Raw genomic sequence first — 16665 nt, 5'->3', positions numbered from 1 at the left:
GAAGTGAGCGTACAGGTGGTAATAATATTTACATCGCCAAAGAGAAAAAGTAGGATTGTCTTGCGACCCAAAATATTCTGATGTAGGCTTAGCTCGCCTCAAAAAGCAGCAGACTTTCCAGAGAAACTATTCATTTGAAGCAGTTGAATTAGGAATTGCAGTTACCAGACTTGGCAGAGATTTTAAAAGGTTTTTCACATGTTTTTGCGCCGTTTGATACCTTGCCTGAATAGAACAATTTCGAGCCCGCTTGAAGAAATTTTTCACAAAGGCTGTAATCCACCCGCACCCATTTTACTTTGGAAGATACACTGACGATCATGTTGCCCTCGTTTATGCTAAATTTGAACTCCGTATCAGTTATGCTTTTACCATGATGGTGCAATAAATAATGCGTTCTTTGTAAAACACACTTGAGACGTCTAACACCACTTGTGTGCGAAATTTACCACTGAGACTGCAATTCCTTCACACATACCTTTAACATTCCCTGTTTAGTACATCGGAGACGCCAATAAGGCTTATGGCTAGTACGAACAACATAGATCTAGTGCGAAACGATACACGGGTGATACACATTCATTCGCCTAAGATACACATGCATTCGCCTAAGACGGCTTCGCTATCGATTCGCCTAAGACGACTCGAAGGCGAAATCCATCCGGCGGGCTATTTTACCGTGCACAGTATATCACGCGAACGACGCTTGCTTTTCAAAATTTCAAATTCAAATTCAAATTCTGCACAAATTCAAATTCTGCACATTTGTTAAACGGTACACTCTTCAGTCACTATTTTGTTTGAAAAACTTGTTCCGAAAGATGCTACGGAAGTGACATAATGCCTTCGTCTTTTGTGCCAACTTAATATAGGTTCCCATGGTCGAAATATTGAATAAGGACTTGAAAGTCATAAACTATACCGTGCACAATGATACAGAAGTAAAAGTGCAATGCGCGGAATATTACACAAAAGTGGTAGAATACGTGAAAAATATCACTCAACTGTAAGTACAATATAAACCCCTTCATTTTCCAATACAGCCATTATTTCTTATACATTTACGTAATGACGACTAACTGCGTGCAAACATGACATTTCAAGACAACACCGGGGCTTCGATATAAATATAGAGGAGAACAAAAAGTCGCTCAAGAAGTGTGCCCGCATTTGGTCTTTCCACGTGTGCTACCATTCGACACCATTTCAACGAGAAATGATCCTCGGGCAAATAAGACCGGTCCTGGCGCTTCTATTAGTTGGCCCTTTGACCTTGCTTCATTGATTGTTTTTGATGAGGCGAAAAATTTATGCAGTTACTCTTAGAGACACGCAAGACGTTCCAGTCAGAGCCGTTCTGAGAGACCAGTTGAACGCAGAAAGCGCAGTAGCGCTTGCACAGCCTTTTTCTGTGACGTTTGGTCCGGTCGATGGCGCAGGATTCTTTCTTCCGACAGAGTGAGGTCGTCCAACTTATCGAGCGCGTTGCAAAGTGACTGTCTCTGTGAACAGTACTGTGGGCAGTCGCACAGTGCAGTAAAGTTTCAATTAAGCTATTAACCTGCCGTGGTAGATTAAAAGGTAAGGTGCCGTGCTGCTAAGCTCTAGGACGCGGATTCGATTGGCCGCATTTCGACGGGGGTGATGTGCAAGAACACCCTTCTACTTAAATTCACGTTAAAGAACCCCAGGTTGGTCAAAATTATTCCTACGAGTACGACTTTTCTCGTGGCAATATTGTCGTCTTGGCACGCAAAACCCGAGAACTTACTAATTACAAGGTTTGTCAAATTCTATGCCTCTCCTTGGTGTGAAACGTATACTCCCGACGGCAGTCTTATGCAAAATTCTGGGATGTGGTCTCATGGACTTTAAACATATCTGCCATCGTCTCGAAGCTTTTGTTTTGTTGCGATAGCAATTATAAGGACACTCCAGGAACATGCTTGCCGTCGCCGTCGCCGTGTGGTTCCGTATAAAATCCAAGGGTAATAAAGTCGTCCCGTGTGCGAGTGAAAGCGTGAGAGGGTAGCCAACGATCGCGGCTCAAGCGGAGAGGAAGCAAGCCGGTTGTCTTTCGTACTTTCGTAGCGGTAAACGCTTATGGGAGGTACCGTATGGGGGGGGGGGGGGGGGGGGCTGCATGGCTCCTGCAGGAACTGCGCTCTTTGAGCGGCCGGGCGCTATATTGAAGGGCATTAGCAGACGTCTCATACCTTTGTACGTACTGTTTTCTCACCGCTCAGTTTGCGTTGAAGCGATAGATAGCACGAAGGTCGCTTCGCTCGCTGCAGCGGCCGCTATACGCCAGTGTATTGTTGAGTTACGCCACATCGAATGCTAAAGGAGTTAGCTGCTAACTTTACGTCATTAAAAACATTAGAATTTGTTGTTATTGTATTCATTGCTTCGGCGTTGCGGTGAAACTAACTTTTTTCTTGTCTTCGCATATTATTAGTCGGTGGCACCGTCACTGGAGTGGTTGTTTTGAGTGTAGGGTCAACCTAGTTTATCGACATAGCTTTTGAAAATAAGTGCTTCTTGTACAGCTTGATATATCAGCACATTTTCTTCGCGCGCTGCCATCCCTGCATTCGAAAGAATGCAGTGAATTTCTGTCTCGCTTGTCCTTGCAAAAAATTGATGAATGATTTTAGTGAACCGGCGCTCGACACCTCTTTGATTGTTTCTCCTGCAGACTGCTCAAGGTTCAACTATTAAGATGCGTTTCCTACGTTGAAGTATTACAGGAATGGAATTGAACTGCCGGGCCATTCCCGGAGAGGGAATGGGCTAAGCTTTTTCATTCCGAGGAATTGAAAGAATAGAATTGCGGGAAGTTCTAATTCCCCGGAATGGAATTGGAATGGAATGGAGGCGCCCATTCCGCAACACTGAAGGCTACGTGAGAAGACCAAGGCCTGAATGAGCGCTTTTATGTAGTGTTGTGAGAATATTCGAAACGTCGCATACAAGACTCGAATGGTTCGGTGTTCGATTCGATTCGAAAGACGCTTTGAAATATTCGAATATGTTCGAAATATTCGAACATATTCTGAATGGGCATATTTGAACGGAGAGCGTCTGGACGGTGGCGATCGAGGTCTGCAATGCAAGCCTGTTATCAATTAAGGTTTACGTAGTCGTATTTTGCAAGAACACACTGCAGCACTTATCGCAGTTTTTTTTTTTTAGTGCGGAGCACTTCAGGAGCCTGGGCTGTCATTTCATGTCATCTGCTGTGTCTGTCATCTCACGTCGCCGCTTGGCGTCAACCAGGCAAAAAAATGTACTATAGCATAGCCGTATATAGCATAGCAATAGTACAGTATAGCAAAGGGGTGGGAAAGGAAAGATAGGGTGAGAAGGAGAGAAAGGAGGAAGCCAGGGTAAAGCATAGCATAGCCGTGTATAGCATAGCATGGCAAGGGGGTGAGAAAGGGAAGTGATGGTGAGGAAGATGGAAAGGATGATGATGAAAGTGCGAGAGGAGAGGGCGCAACTGCATCACAAATGAAGGTTTCCTTTCCCGCCATGGATGCCGAGCAAGTTGCACGTTTGGAACGTCAGCGCTTGCTTGCCCCTGAACGTCAGCGTCGCCGAAGGGCAGGCGAACCACTGCTTCGCTATTCCTACAGCTGTCACGTTGGGTGCAACTGCATGTTGTTGTTTTTTTCGTTAAATTAGGTCTTGAATTGCCCGCAAAGGAAGTTTGGAGTCTCTCTCTCACCGGTGCGAGGCGTTATGGCTATCCTCAATACAAAGTATTGCGGACAGGTTTTTGCGGGATGCAAAAAACTGTTGACTGTCTCATATTCTCCGGCCTTTTGGACAAGGTAGCTATAAGGGAAGGTTCACAACGAGGATCAAAGTTCGTCCTCATCTACAAATAAGGACACTCCGAGAAACAGAACACTAAAGAACCGGAGCTAGGTGTAAACTGTTCGCAGAGGGTTGTTTCGTGCACCTACTGTAATCTGTGACAGCCAAGTACGAGTACACAAATTTTTTGAAGGAGGTAAAGCCTATAAAACGAACAAACTGTAAACACCAGGCGAGATTTCGTAGGTCAAAGGTCTCGATTTAGTTGACTAATCATGTTAAAACTTGCGATTACAGCTAGGTCCCATCAGTGAACCGCCGCGCACTACGCTTTATGTTGAGCATTCCTGTGGAAGGCTACGTGTGGTGGCTACAGTGAGCAGCGAAGGAATGACATCTGTAGAACAACATTTTAGTACGTTACATTATATTACATCATATATTTGAACAGTGCAATGGCTTCTTTTGCTTTTACAGATCCGCAATGCAAAACTACATAGGCTGGATAATAATCAGAGAGATGGCTAAAGCGGAAGGAACTCTTCTTCACGCATATTACATGGAATACAAGAATAAGACATCCATTTTTGAAGGGGGTGAAGAAAAGAGAGAAGACAATAAGACACTTTGCGTACGCCAGCTGCTCCACCGTGATCTCATGTACACTGCGGTCGCACACTTTTACGTTAAAAATAAGTTCGATAATGACTCGAAAGCGGAAGTAAGTATATACATGCTAACTGCATAAGCCTTCGATCTGTGTCATTTTAACCTCTTATATTGCTCATTTTTGACAGGTAATGAAGATACTGGAATATGTGAATAACACGTTCCAGTTCATCATTAAAAATAACACGTGGATGTCCGAAGAGATAAAAAACAAATCGCTAAAACGGGTAAGAAGCCAGCATAGTAATTTAAGGGCGTATTATAGACTCATGACACCATCTCTCTGAGTACGTCACTTTCGAGCATGTGCGATAAACTCATTGTCATCCCGTATAGCGTTTCCTTTGTGCATGCACTATGTTCTTGGATATGAACGCTTTTCGACCGCCTTTCGGAATCTGAAATATCTACTCGCAGAGCTCTATTTGACCACGTTGTTCCGACGTGCATGTCGGGATCGACAATTTAGAGGGGGAAAATGTGCTATATAAATTACGCATGGTAAAGCACTGTGCGAGAATGGGACGAATGGAAGGCGCGTAAAGCAGACGCAGGTTCTGTGTATATCTTTCCCAAGGCCCTTACCGAAGAAGTAGGCCGGCGGGCTGACCCTCTATAGGTGGTAGTTATCATTCTGCTACCTCCTTATTTCCTTTGTGTATCAGAATAATGATACTACTACTACTACTACTACTACTACTACTACTACTACTACTACTACTACTACTACTACTACTACTACTACTACTACTACTTCTACTTCTACTACTACTACTACTAATAATAATAATAATAATGATAATAATAATAATAACAATAATAATAGTCGTAATAATAATAATAGGTCTACTCTCCAGTTCCTAATGTTGAACTAACCAGCCCAACTTCTCATCCTGGTGCTCCGGATATCGTTAGATAAATTGTCTCAAATGACAGGCGCCAACGGGGTTACACAAAGACGACGCTGCGATTGCGCTTTTACGGCGAAGCTGCATATGCCTACACTCTTAACCAGGTCCTGGTTAAATGCTAGCTATATCCAGGAAATCAGACGAAAAATGTCCGGTTTCCTGGCTATATCTAGCAGTTTAAGCGGGGCCTGATTAAGAGTGTAGGGGAAATGGATGTCCGTAAGCAGGTTGTCCCTAGGGTATATATATGTATGTGTTACAGAAATTGAGCAAACCCCACTACTTACCACCAATACACTGAAGTTTCGGGAAACGGAGAATATGGCAAAAAAGACGCATGCTGTCAAATGGCTCCACACGACCAAGCACGAAACGCCAAGCGCATGCGGCAAGCCAGACAAGACGACGCATGTCGCGGCAAAAAGAAGCATGCTGCTTAAACGGAAAACTTTAAAGGAGCGTACGCCACATTCAACAGGTACTTTATGTAGCTTTCTGTACCTTTCATGAAAATCCAGTGTCACCTCTGTGCCGTGCAGGGATAAACACTGGGGTCACACCTTTCAGCTTCGCTGGTCAACAATCTCCACTGGGTGTAAGGGCGGTAATTTTTTTCTTTTAATTATCGTGCACACGCGTATATCGACATGCGTATGTTGTTCAACTTTTTCCGCCGATCGTGTTTGACCAGCTAACAACTATTACTAAGCTATCGCTCGGCGGAAGCCAGGCTTTCGTGTTCTCTCGGATGCCGTCTCGGATCTTAGGGGACACGAGGACATTCCATGGCGCCGTAGACCGCTAGCACACGAGTGACGTATGCTAAAAGTTGAAGATGGTTCTGGTGTAGATCTAGTCTTCTCAGACGGCGCCAGTGTTTCTGTGCGTTCGACCGTGCGGGCGTGTCATTTAGACCGTATGCAGCTTTTACACCAGAGTGTGCTTTAATGAATTGCTGTGGCTACTGTTGTTCTGGATCAAGGAACTAAAAGGAAGAGGAACACGAATGTACACGAAACGGAGATCTCTGAAATGAAAGCGGGCTGGTTCTTAACTTAGCTCTACCAAGATCTCTTTCTATCTCGTGGCTCTCTGAGATTAGTCGACTTGTTATAGAGGACAAAGCCTTATATGCGTGTTCAGCCCTAGGAGAGCGTTTGCAACATTTTCACTTCTCGCATGCCTAACCTGTGAAAAATCTGCTGTTTTGTGATAAGCAGCGCTCTGATATTGTTTCCGACATCAATAAAAAACGTTTTTCTTCCCAACTACGGTGACATGCCGTGTATAACATGTGCGCAATTATCTTTTTTCTTGCTTGCAGCTGGAAAAAATGAATTCTGTGATTGGCTATCCTGAATGGCTGTGGAACAATGACACCGTAGATAAGTTGTATAAATTTGTAAGTCTGAAGTTTGCACGTTTTGCGTATACTAAGTTTTAAAGTGTAGCGATTGGAGTATGCAGGACTAAGAATAACTAAGTAATATGGTGTAGTTGTAAATTCGTAGTTACACGTAGTGTCATGCTATGACACTATTTCAACTTGGGCTTATTATGATTGAAAAACAACGTATAGCTGTTGAGAAAGAAAGAAAAGGGAAATTGTCACTTACACGTGGGCACATGAAGTTATGCAAAGCAATACAACTTAGCATATTAAGATCTTTCATCGCATGCCATCGTTCACCATGCGCTAAATGATACGGTGCTGCAGGTAAGTAATCACAGGCCAATTCGCAAATATATGTCCCCCAGACATCGTGTGACCTTTCCGGGAAGTTGTAATTTCAGTAATGCTCTTCGCACAATTGACAAGCAGCTGTCTATCTACTGAGAATAACATTTCAAGGCTTTAATTCTCAAGCTTATATACAAGGGAGAGCTTTTTGGAGATACAGTCATAAGCAGTGCTTGTGCCGACTAGTGAGGAAAATATTTCACACACAATCCACGTGGCGCCAACAACTCCTAAACATAATATAATAATAAAAAAGCCACGTCGTCTATAAACTTATTAAAAAAATTAGAACAGTTACCACCTATCGAGGTTAGTCACCATGAATGTGTACAACATTTAAGTAAATTTGAGGCACATGCGTTTCATGCGATCAGCGATAAATCCCACGACCCTCCGAACTCGTCGTTGATGAAGTGATTCTTAAAGGGACCGTGCAACACTTTTCCAAGTAATCATAAAATGACCTCACTATCGGCGTTTATTGCCTCACGAATCGACTGCCGCAACAATTTTCAGAATCCGTCGAGTACGAGCGGAGCTACGGAGATTTGTCGCACGTTCTAAGAGCTCCCTCTCCCCTTTCATCCCACCGAGCGCACTGAAAGCTACACAGGGGAGGGGAGGGGGAATCAAAGGGAGCGTTTCCTTTTCTTATTTTCTTCGAACGCGCGCGCGCCAAACGTATAAACGTTGCACGCGGCTCCGCGACGTGCAGCGGCACACCGCGGCGGCCGCGGTAAATATGCAGCTCACGATGCTCAAGTGAGCCAATCGCTGTGTCTTTTGGGTATGTGACGCAGTTGATTTCGTTATATGGCATAATTTGTCGAGAGAAGAGAGTGGTTTCTAGCTGACCTTGAACATTGATTTAAAGTCCCTGCCTCGTGCTGCGCTATAATGTTTGACTCGCATGCTCACAGGAGCATCGACTACTGATCGGCAGCATTTTGTGACAATGTTCAAAAAGTGTTACAGGGTCCCTTTGAAGGAGTCATCATTCAAACCTCGGGCTTCGTGATACATATATCAAAACGTTTATTGAGGGAAAAAAAATTAAAAATGAGAAAACACATCCTGCGGGTAGCGGACACTGCTATACGAATAGCTCAGCCAAATCTTGCAGTCGTGCGCGGCAACGAGGGTTGACCAGCGGAATGCGAAGTTGCCGCTTCTTCAGGCGCCCTCCTTTCATGCCCGTCCTCACTCGCTTCGGAGCTGCATGCTCCCGCTGCTTTGCATCAAACAGCGGGTAGCATGCAATTGGCCAATAGCCGACATAAATAATGAGCGGCATTTGGATCAGATACGCTTCTTGCCACGGGGCGCCGCCACGTGCCGGTACTGCGCTCCATAGTTCGCTAACGTTAACCATGTGGACCACACTCGAGCACTTGAGAATCGCAACGGGAAATAGCGATCGCGTTTCATCACGCGCTTAAGGCTATGACGCACGCTGACGTAACTTCTTTCCCTCGTGTCATTCCTCTCTGCTTAGCTTCCAGCGCGCTAATTGCCATGAGAGAGGAGAGGAAGCGCTTAAAGCGCTCGAGCAACCCCTGTAATTCCGCTCGTTCTTAACAGATTCGAGAAAGTTTTGCGGCTGTCGATTCGGGATACAATAAACTCCGACACTGAGGTATACAATTCGATAATAACTTGGAAAAGTGGTTCATGAGCGCTGTAAAGTACAGCAAAAAGAATGAGCCTGCCAACAACGTACTGGAGCCGTTGAAATATTTATGCGCAACCATGTGGGTTCGATTGAATGATGACTCGAGGACATTCTGTCGGCGCTTTGAAAACGTTTCAAGTGTCTCAACGTGCTGGCTGGCACGAAGTAAACTCCTTACGGAATATAATAATAACTGTTGGGGTTTAACGTCCCAAAACCACGATATGATTATGAGAGACGCCGTAGTGGAGGGCTCCGGAAATTTCTGCCACCTGGATTCTTCAACGTGCACCTAAATATAAGTACACGGGCCTCTAGCATTTTCGCCTCCATCGAAAATGCGGCCACAACGGCCGGGATTCCTTCCCGCAACCTGCGGGTGAGCAGTCGAGCACCTTAACCACTAGACCACAATGGCGGGTAATTCCCTAGGGAACCATAGGTGTTGTGAAAAAAAATCACAGCATATCCACGGAGTGAATGATGATGAGTGGGCGAAGCTGCGGAGGTTCATCGGTAAACCGTGAATCTTCCGTGAATTCTGCCCAGTACATCATCACCGACGTGAGATCGGGCGCGTTTATACTAAAGGTTCGATGAGTTATGACGACTTGCAGCTCACTTTAATTTTACATGTACGCTGTGAATTTTCATTGTTTAGAAAACCATTGCTTTAGAAAAATCTGGCGTCTTTCGTTAAGCAGCTGGCGTCTTTCGTTTTGCTTTAGAAACATCTGGCGTTCTTTCGTTTTGCTTTTACAAAACATCTGGCGTCTTTCGTTGGTTTATTTCATCAATCAACGGCGTTTTGAACGAAATTTTATTGTTTAATCACGCACAGGAGAAATCTCACCAGGCACTACCTTGGAGGTAAACAATGGCTGCTAATGGGAATGAGAGACAGAAGAAGTCGGCTTTTAGCTAACACTTACACTTCTACTTCTACTAACGTTTCCTACTGGAACATGCCAATGGCTGCTAATGGGGAATGAGAGACAGAAGAATTCGGCTTTTAGTTAACGCGCACGCTGCGAATTTTTATTGTTCAACAACGCACAGGAAAAATCTCCCACCGGCACCACCTTGGAGGTCAAAGCGTAAGACTGGTTACGCACTACGACTACTACGACTACGACTACGAGGGACGAACGGGTGCCGCCTTAAGGAGCTTCGCCCCTAAAACGCGTCAAGCCTCGGAATGCGCTTCCTTGCACACGGGACATTCTAGGGGTTTCATCATCGCGATTCGATGCTGGAGGCACAGGCTGTTCTGAGCAGCGATGACACATGTTGATAATTATAAAATAGTGAGGACTGTATAGCTACTTTTCATAACCTCGCTTTCCAGATACGCCCCAAAACTGTGCGGAACTTTTGTTGCAAACAATCGGAGTTATCAAACGAAGGAGGAGACACGTAATGGCATGCCACATTGCCGAACAGAAAAAAAAAACACTTGAAATCATTCAGTTTTCTGCAAAATTTTTGCTGAAAATTGTATACTTGAACTTATAAAATGACGTTGGATATACTAGAGGGAATATAGGTGGTGTCAAAATCCACGCCTCAGTGACAGCATTGTTTGTTGTAAACTGCGGAAGCTAAAGCAGAAGTCGGAAATACGAAGCCTACATTAAACTTTGGGCACCGATTGCACACAAAAGAAGCCTAGGTGCATTCATGAACAAGTGCGCGTTAATCATTCTTATTGATTCGAGATATTCGCAATGCCCACGAACTATAGGTGGCGCGCCGTGCTTTTCAATATGGCGCCAGGAGGAGGGTCAACCCGTTTGTTAGCATAGGAACAGATAGGACGTGCGGACGTACGGACCGTGCCACTTTCACCGGATGAAGTCTTGAGCTGCGCTGGAATGGATATGAGACTAAAATACTTTCCCAAACCATGGAAAGTGCTAAGTACTCGCCACCTAATTATTTGCTGCGAAGTGAAAGGTTATATTTCAGCTCCGTTACCGTGCATAGCGATGCTTTGCGAAATGAAACCTGTATGAACTAGAATTGACGTATGAGCTGAACGGCACTCCAAGGTAGTACGTACCGAGCCTGCCTGACGGATTTGCCGCAGTAGTAGGCCGCCAGCGAGTAGCGCCATCGCTGCTGCGCGTGATGATGGCTTGCAAACATAAAAGTGTTCAGTGATAATACCCCGTCGTCATTACTTGCGCAGTCGAAAACGCGGAGTTACGTCTTGAACGGAACACAAGCATTTAACATGCCATTCAGTAGCGCTTGTGTCACAGCCATGCTGAGACTCTAGCCGTGTGTACTTCACTCGCATGTTGCAGGTTCGATCAGCACGATCGAAACATGAATATCGAAAAGAATAAACACGTATGCTTTTCGCAACTTCGAAGAAGTTCGCCGAGAGGCGTGGATTGTGGCCGTGACTGCACGTTCCATCGCTCTAACCATTTCGCTTCATTGGTCGAGCTCGAGCGTGTTGGCGGCATGCGGCGCTCCATAATATCCACAATAATTGTGATACATGCAATGCACAAGAGGAGCTATGCTTTTATTTTGATCTCGCTCAAGGATATTATACATTAAATACAATCAAAGTGACTTACGAGCGTGAAAGAACATTAACGCACGAGGGGACGTGAAGTGCAACTCGCTCCTCGTGAGTTAGCAGCTGGTGGTTCATCGTCGCTGTCACTCTCGGTGCTTTCACAGTCTTCTACGTCCAGTGAAAAATCCTCGTCGTCAAGATGGTTTCTTTCAACATCACTGCTGAAAGCAATCTGAAGAATTTCCTCCGCTGAACGACTTCGACCACTCCGCGTCACCATGGGCGCGGAGAACGTTTTGCTCTCTGACCGGTCAACAAGCAAATCGCTTGCAGTGTGCTGCCAACTACCAACAAACGTACAAAAACAAGCGGCGCAGCGGTGGCTATGAAACCCATCACACTGGCGAAGGACGGCGTGGAGGAAAGCGCTCGCTCCACGAAAGGCGTCGAGCAGACGCGTCCTCGAATGATTGAAACGTCGCTCGCGCGATTCGTAACAGCGCTTTGCTGACAAAGGATTGAGGCCCTATTTTCATGTATCGCCAACTTGAGATCGCTCAGTTATACATGAGCACATCGCGAGCCTGCGCGACCTCCACCCGCGTGCAGTGTTATGGGACTCATGCACTACAAGCAACACTGACCAATTATATATGTAAGTAAAACAGGGTGAGCTTCAACTGAATATGTCAGACGATAACATTTAACTTACCTACGTGGCTACAGAAAGCCTCGCGAAGCTGCTAGTATGTGTACACTGTGGGCTAGCATTGAAAGCGCGAGTTGCCCCGTATTTTCACAAAAACTTCGCGTCTCGCAAGAACGAATCAGATTTCTCGTGTCACGGAGGGCCCGGTTTGTTCACTGATGCAGGGAACATGCAAAGTCGTAGTGTTCCTTTCTTGCCAACGCGTTAACACTGAGGCTAGCACAGCCGAACAAGGGAGCGACTGCATAGTGCCGCCATTTTGTTGTCTACTAACCCTCCTCGAGAGGACGCTCCTGAGTTCCGCTCGGTGGCGTGACAGTCTATGGGCATTGCGAATACAGTGTGGCCACGTTACTTCGTTACGTATTCAGAAACGTGAAGCGTACATGAGCTCTGACGAGGAAAGTCTACATGTCACAAAGCACCGGTCCTCTCCCTTTGCGTGGACCTTCATGTAAGAACAGAATTAACTATATCTTGACGTTTGGACATGATACAGATCCTGCACTCGGTTTACATGTAAAAACAAGTGAATCAGTTTGTACAGTGATTTCTTGCGGGTTTGTAATCAGTTATAAAGGTACTGATACGGAATAGACGCAAAAATAGACTACCGAAGATATTACGGTACATGTTAGCGGTGACGCGAAATATGTTATTGCACCCAGGTGTCACTGGGTGGGTTTAATTGAAAGGGGGGGGGGGTACAAGACAAAAAGGAAATACGCACGTACAATATTATTTGTTCCACAGCTCTCGTGCATGAAGGGAAGGTCGTGATGCAGTCTCCTGCAACGCAGGAGCCAGGCTTCCGTGAATGCTGAATCACAGCTTATTTTAGGTCACAATAAGTTTTAACAAGGCATCGATATTTTCCTAATATGCGATTACCTACTGTTAACGCAGTTACATGTCATCTCCTTCATATTATCAAGAGAAAGTTGCAGAAAGAGTAAAATATTAAAAGGCTGTGGTTTTCAAGGGCTTTGTGAATGATAGAAACCTCGAGAATAAACTCCCCCCCGCCCACCCCCCCCCCAAAAAAAAAATAAAAATAAGACTCCTTGAAGTCAATTACCTTTCAAGTGCGATGAAGCCTTATCTAACCCCCTTTCTTGCATACCACGACCTTTGATCTATTTCGATAAAAAATATTTTTGCAGCTATAGCATTTTGTGCTTTTACATACAGGTTCCCAAGCTCAACGCCGGAATGTCGTTTGCCGACACTTCTTCTATCTGAAAGAGAATAATCACTATCAGCAACTTCTTAAGCTAACATCCCAGTACTTTAACAAGTCGTAAGTAATTTTACTTAGTTCCACAGAAAAAAAAATTCTAATACAGCTCTTCCACGAAAAAAATATATATATTCCGCCTCCTATCCACCCTGTGAATATGGATGCAGAGCGAAGCTGCTAGTGATGATCGTCGTGGACGAAGAAAACACAACGCCGACCAAAGTAACGATATAGTCTTAAAAAGACGTTTCGTCTCTCACACGGAAGGGAGCCTTGTTCACAGTGGAGGATGAGCAGCAAGTTCGCTTATTTATAAGGTCGTCTAATCACATGTTTGAGGCAACGCGCATACACTGGGAGAAAATTACCACAGCTCTAGCCAGCGCCTCCTCTCTCCAGCTTAGCGTGTGCGCAGTGGTTTGAATATACTAAGATTCTAGATTAAGCCATGGAAAGAGTTTCTTTTCCGTGGCGATGATGAAAGCCTCTTCCAAGTTGATCACATGGCCCGTAGATAAAACATGTTCGGCAAGGGCATTTGACGTCACCTTTTTGTTTTACAGCAAAAGCTGTTATGAGATCATTTCAAACGGCCGTTTTTGGCGCCGTAGTTGTCCGCCGCCGCCACCGCCGCCGATGTCCGTAACCGCTATCACGAGAAATAAGAAAAAAAATTAACTAAGAAAAAGTATCGAGGATGGAAGGGAGTTCGAACCTGGGCCATCTGCGCGGGAGCACAGTATTCTACCTCAGAGCCATGCCGGTGCTTGAATCTGCTTTGGAAAAGGACCCTATACAGGCTTCATATCGGGACGGAACCACATTAACATGGGTAATATAGCATGGTAGAAGAGCAAAATAACTACCAGGCGTCACACAACGCGAATCCTGTAACCAGGCGTCACACAATGCGAATTGCGCAACGAGTGGGTTGTTGAATGCTTCCAACCCATTAAAAAACGCTCTGCCATAATTCTTCATCGTCATCAAGTACAGCATCAACAAAGTGCACATAATGCTCTACAGGTATTTGGTAGATACCACGGTTCTCTGCAGAATGAATAATAATGGCATATTTGCTGCTTCCCTACTTCACAAAAAGTATGATGATTTATAGCGTAGTGGGTTCCTCCCAAGTGCATTTGTATTGGTTACCAAGAAAGCCCATAAGGCCCCCATGATCCATTTACTCAGGGTCTCAATAAAGTTCTTTCCCTCCCTCTCTCTCTTTCTCACGTTAATGTATGTTATAGAGCGTGGTGGGAGAGTGAAATAGCGATGGGGCGTTACACAATGCGAATTACGTAACTAGTTGGTCGATTAAAGCTTCCAACCCATTACACAGGGCTGAGCCGTAATTCGTCATTGTCATCAGTCGTCGCATCAACAAAGTGCACATAAAAATGCCTTACAGATGTGAAGCGGGTACCTCGATTCTCCGCAAAATGGTGTATAGTGGCGTAGTCAGTGCTTCCCAACTTTACAAAAATTATGAATCATGGCGTAGAGGGTATCTTGTAGTGTACTCGTATTAATAGCCCCAAGTGAGTTTACAACGGGCTCTAGAAATGCCGCTCTTCCAGCTTTCGCTGTGACTGTGCTGCGCTTTCCGCGCAGTCCTGGTATTTTTAAAATATCTTTTTCACCTCATTGCAGTGCTCGCGTGACCTTCTCTTGAAATTGCCGGTCTCATCGATATAAACATGTGTGCGATCTGCGTATGGGATTCTGTAGACGACACCTGGAAACTTCTCCCGCTCTAACTTGTCCTTGAAGTTCGTGTGGCTGTTTCCAAGTTTCCGCGCAAGTATATGTGAGATGTGTACGTCGTAGGAGCGCCAAATTCTGGCGAGTGCCTCACTGAAGCCCGGAGCATAAGGCACCGACGCTCTTGTCTTTGCTGAGAGATTGCTTTGTCGGACCGGCCGGGAAAGTTGACGATAGACTGAATTGATGAATGAGGACGGTTAACCGCATGCGGCCAGCTCCCGATGGATGGTTCCACGTCACTCCGTGCGTCTTCCTCGCTTGAGCAAGTCAGCTGAGCCCGTTGTAAGAGTGCCGAGACGACAGAGCGCTTGCGGCAGGAAGGATTCAGCGATCTGAAATTCAGGTAGCGGCCAGTGTGTGTGATTTTCCTGTAGACGGAGAACTTCAAGCGCCTGTTTTTCTCGCTTTACGTGGATGTCGAGGAAAGTCAGCTCCATTGTGAACAAAGCTTCCGTGTGGGAGCCGAAACGTCATTTTAAGAATATATCTTTACTTTGGCTGGCGCTGTGTTTTCTTCATCCATGTCATGCCCCGGCCTGGCGGTATTCCGCCACACTCTTGACTTCATGATCGCCGTGTGGTCACAGTGACATGGTGCGATGGGTTCAGCGACCACCTTAGACGCGTTTGCAACGAAGACCAAATCCAGGCACAATCTGTATGAGGTGGTTGGTTGCTGTGGGTCGTTTCTTCTGCGGCCGGTGGCACATAACCAGCGTACCCCGTGCCCGGGGTATGCGGGTATGAGGGTGGGGAGGGGGATTTCGCCAGCTTCCGCTTGAGTTCTGTCTCAATGGAAAGAGATGCCAGTGGCGGGAGTGGATATCTTGTGAGCACGAGAATGTTGTGTTGAAACATCCCGACCAACTAGAGGCTAGCGGCTTCGCTGTAAAATCTCTAACCTATGTCGTGAAAGGTCCTTGAACGGGAAGTATCGCCGGAGCCGACGTTTCGACAATTGGACTTGTCTTTGTCCAGTCAGCAGTTGTTGCTGCCATGAAGAAGACACTGCCACTTATCGAAACGATGGCTCCTGCGAGACCCCATGTTCAACAATTTTTCATCGCTTCAAGGTGTCATCTTAATTCCCCAAAACTTCTGTCTTGCTTGGCGTATGACAGTAACACATCTTTTTGTATAGCAAAAACTACGTGCGACAGAACTGCCGCACCTAGTTTTGGTACGATGGTGGTGACTTTAGGCTATAGGTGCGATCATTATATAGTAGCGCATGTGCGTCAATTCTCTGCGACTGTGCACGTCGCGGCATAAGTGAGGAGAGTTCTGCTTTCTCGAGGACCTGTGCAACTCAGCTTGGTCTGCTAATGGGGCACAGTTTGCTATGATTTTTTTATTGTTCCGGAGTGCGTTATTGTTGCGATATGAAAAAAAAATGTACATGTATTTTCTTTGCTACGTTTTTCTTCAGATACGAGAAGTCGTCCTGAATTCACACGGATTTTATGATGAAATAGAGACACCGTTGGTACGAACATGTTATGCCGAGTTACCTGTTATCGGTACAATTTTGATTATATACGAGGCGTGAGCGTCGCGCTTCGGAAGTTGAACTGTACTAATGTTAAGGTTCCCGTTCA

At 45.5% G+C, this 16665-nt stretch overlaps 1 protein-coding gene across 2 annotated transcripts in view; it reads left to right on the top strand.

Moving 5' to 3' along the window:
• LOC119389575 (neprilysin-1) overlaps nucleotides 1–16665 on the top strand; it is a 144938-nt gene that overhangs the window by 106193 nt on the left and 22080 nt on the right. The window contains exons 9-12 of one of the 2 annotated variants that reach the window (XM_049414480.1): nucleotides 873–1006; nucleotides 4300–4543; nucleotides 4620–4718; nucleotides 6727–6804. In XM_049414480.1, coding sequence (XP_049270437.1) covers nucleotides 873–1006; nucleotides 4300–4543; nucleotides 4620–4718; nucleotides 6727–6804 — 555 coding nt within the window. The remainder of the gene's footprint in view (nucleotides 1–872; nucleotides 1007–4299; nucleotides 4544–4619; nucleotides 4719–6726; nucleotides 6805–16665) is intronic. The other variant, XM_037656903.2, reaches the window with a different exon arrangement.

This window comes from Rhipicephalus sanguineus, chromosome 4, assembly GCF_013339695.2.
Source record: "Rhipicephalus sanguineus isolate Rsan-2018 chromosome 4, BIME_Rsan_1.4, whole genome shotgun sequence".
NCBI classification, from domain to species: Eukaryota; Metazoa; Arthropoda; class Arachnida; order Ixodida; family Ixodidae; genus Rhipicephalus; species Rhipicephalus sanguineus.
This window is presented reverse-complemented; position numbering and strand designations above follow the sequence as displayed.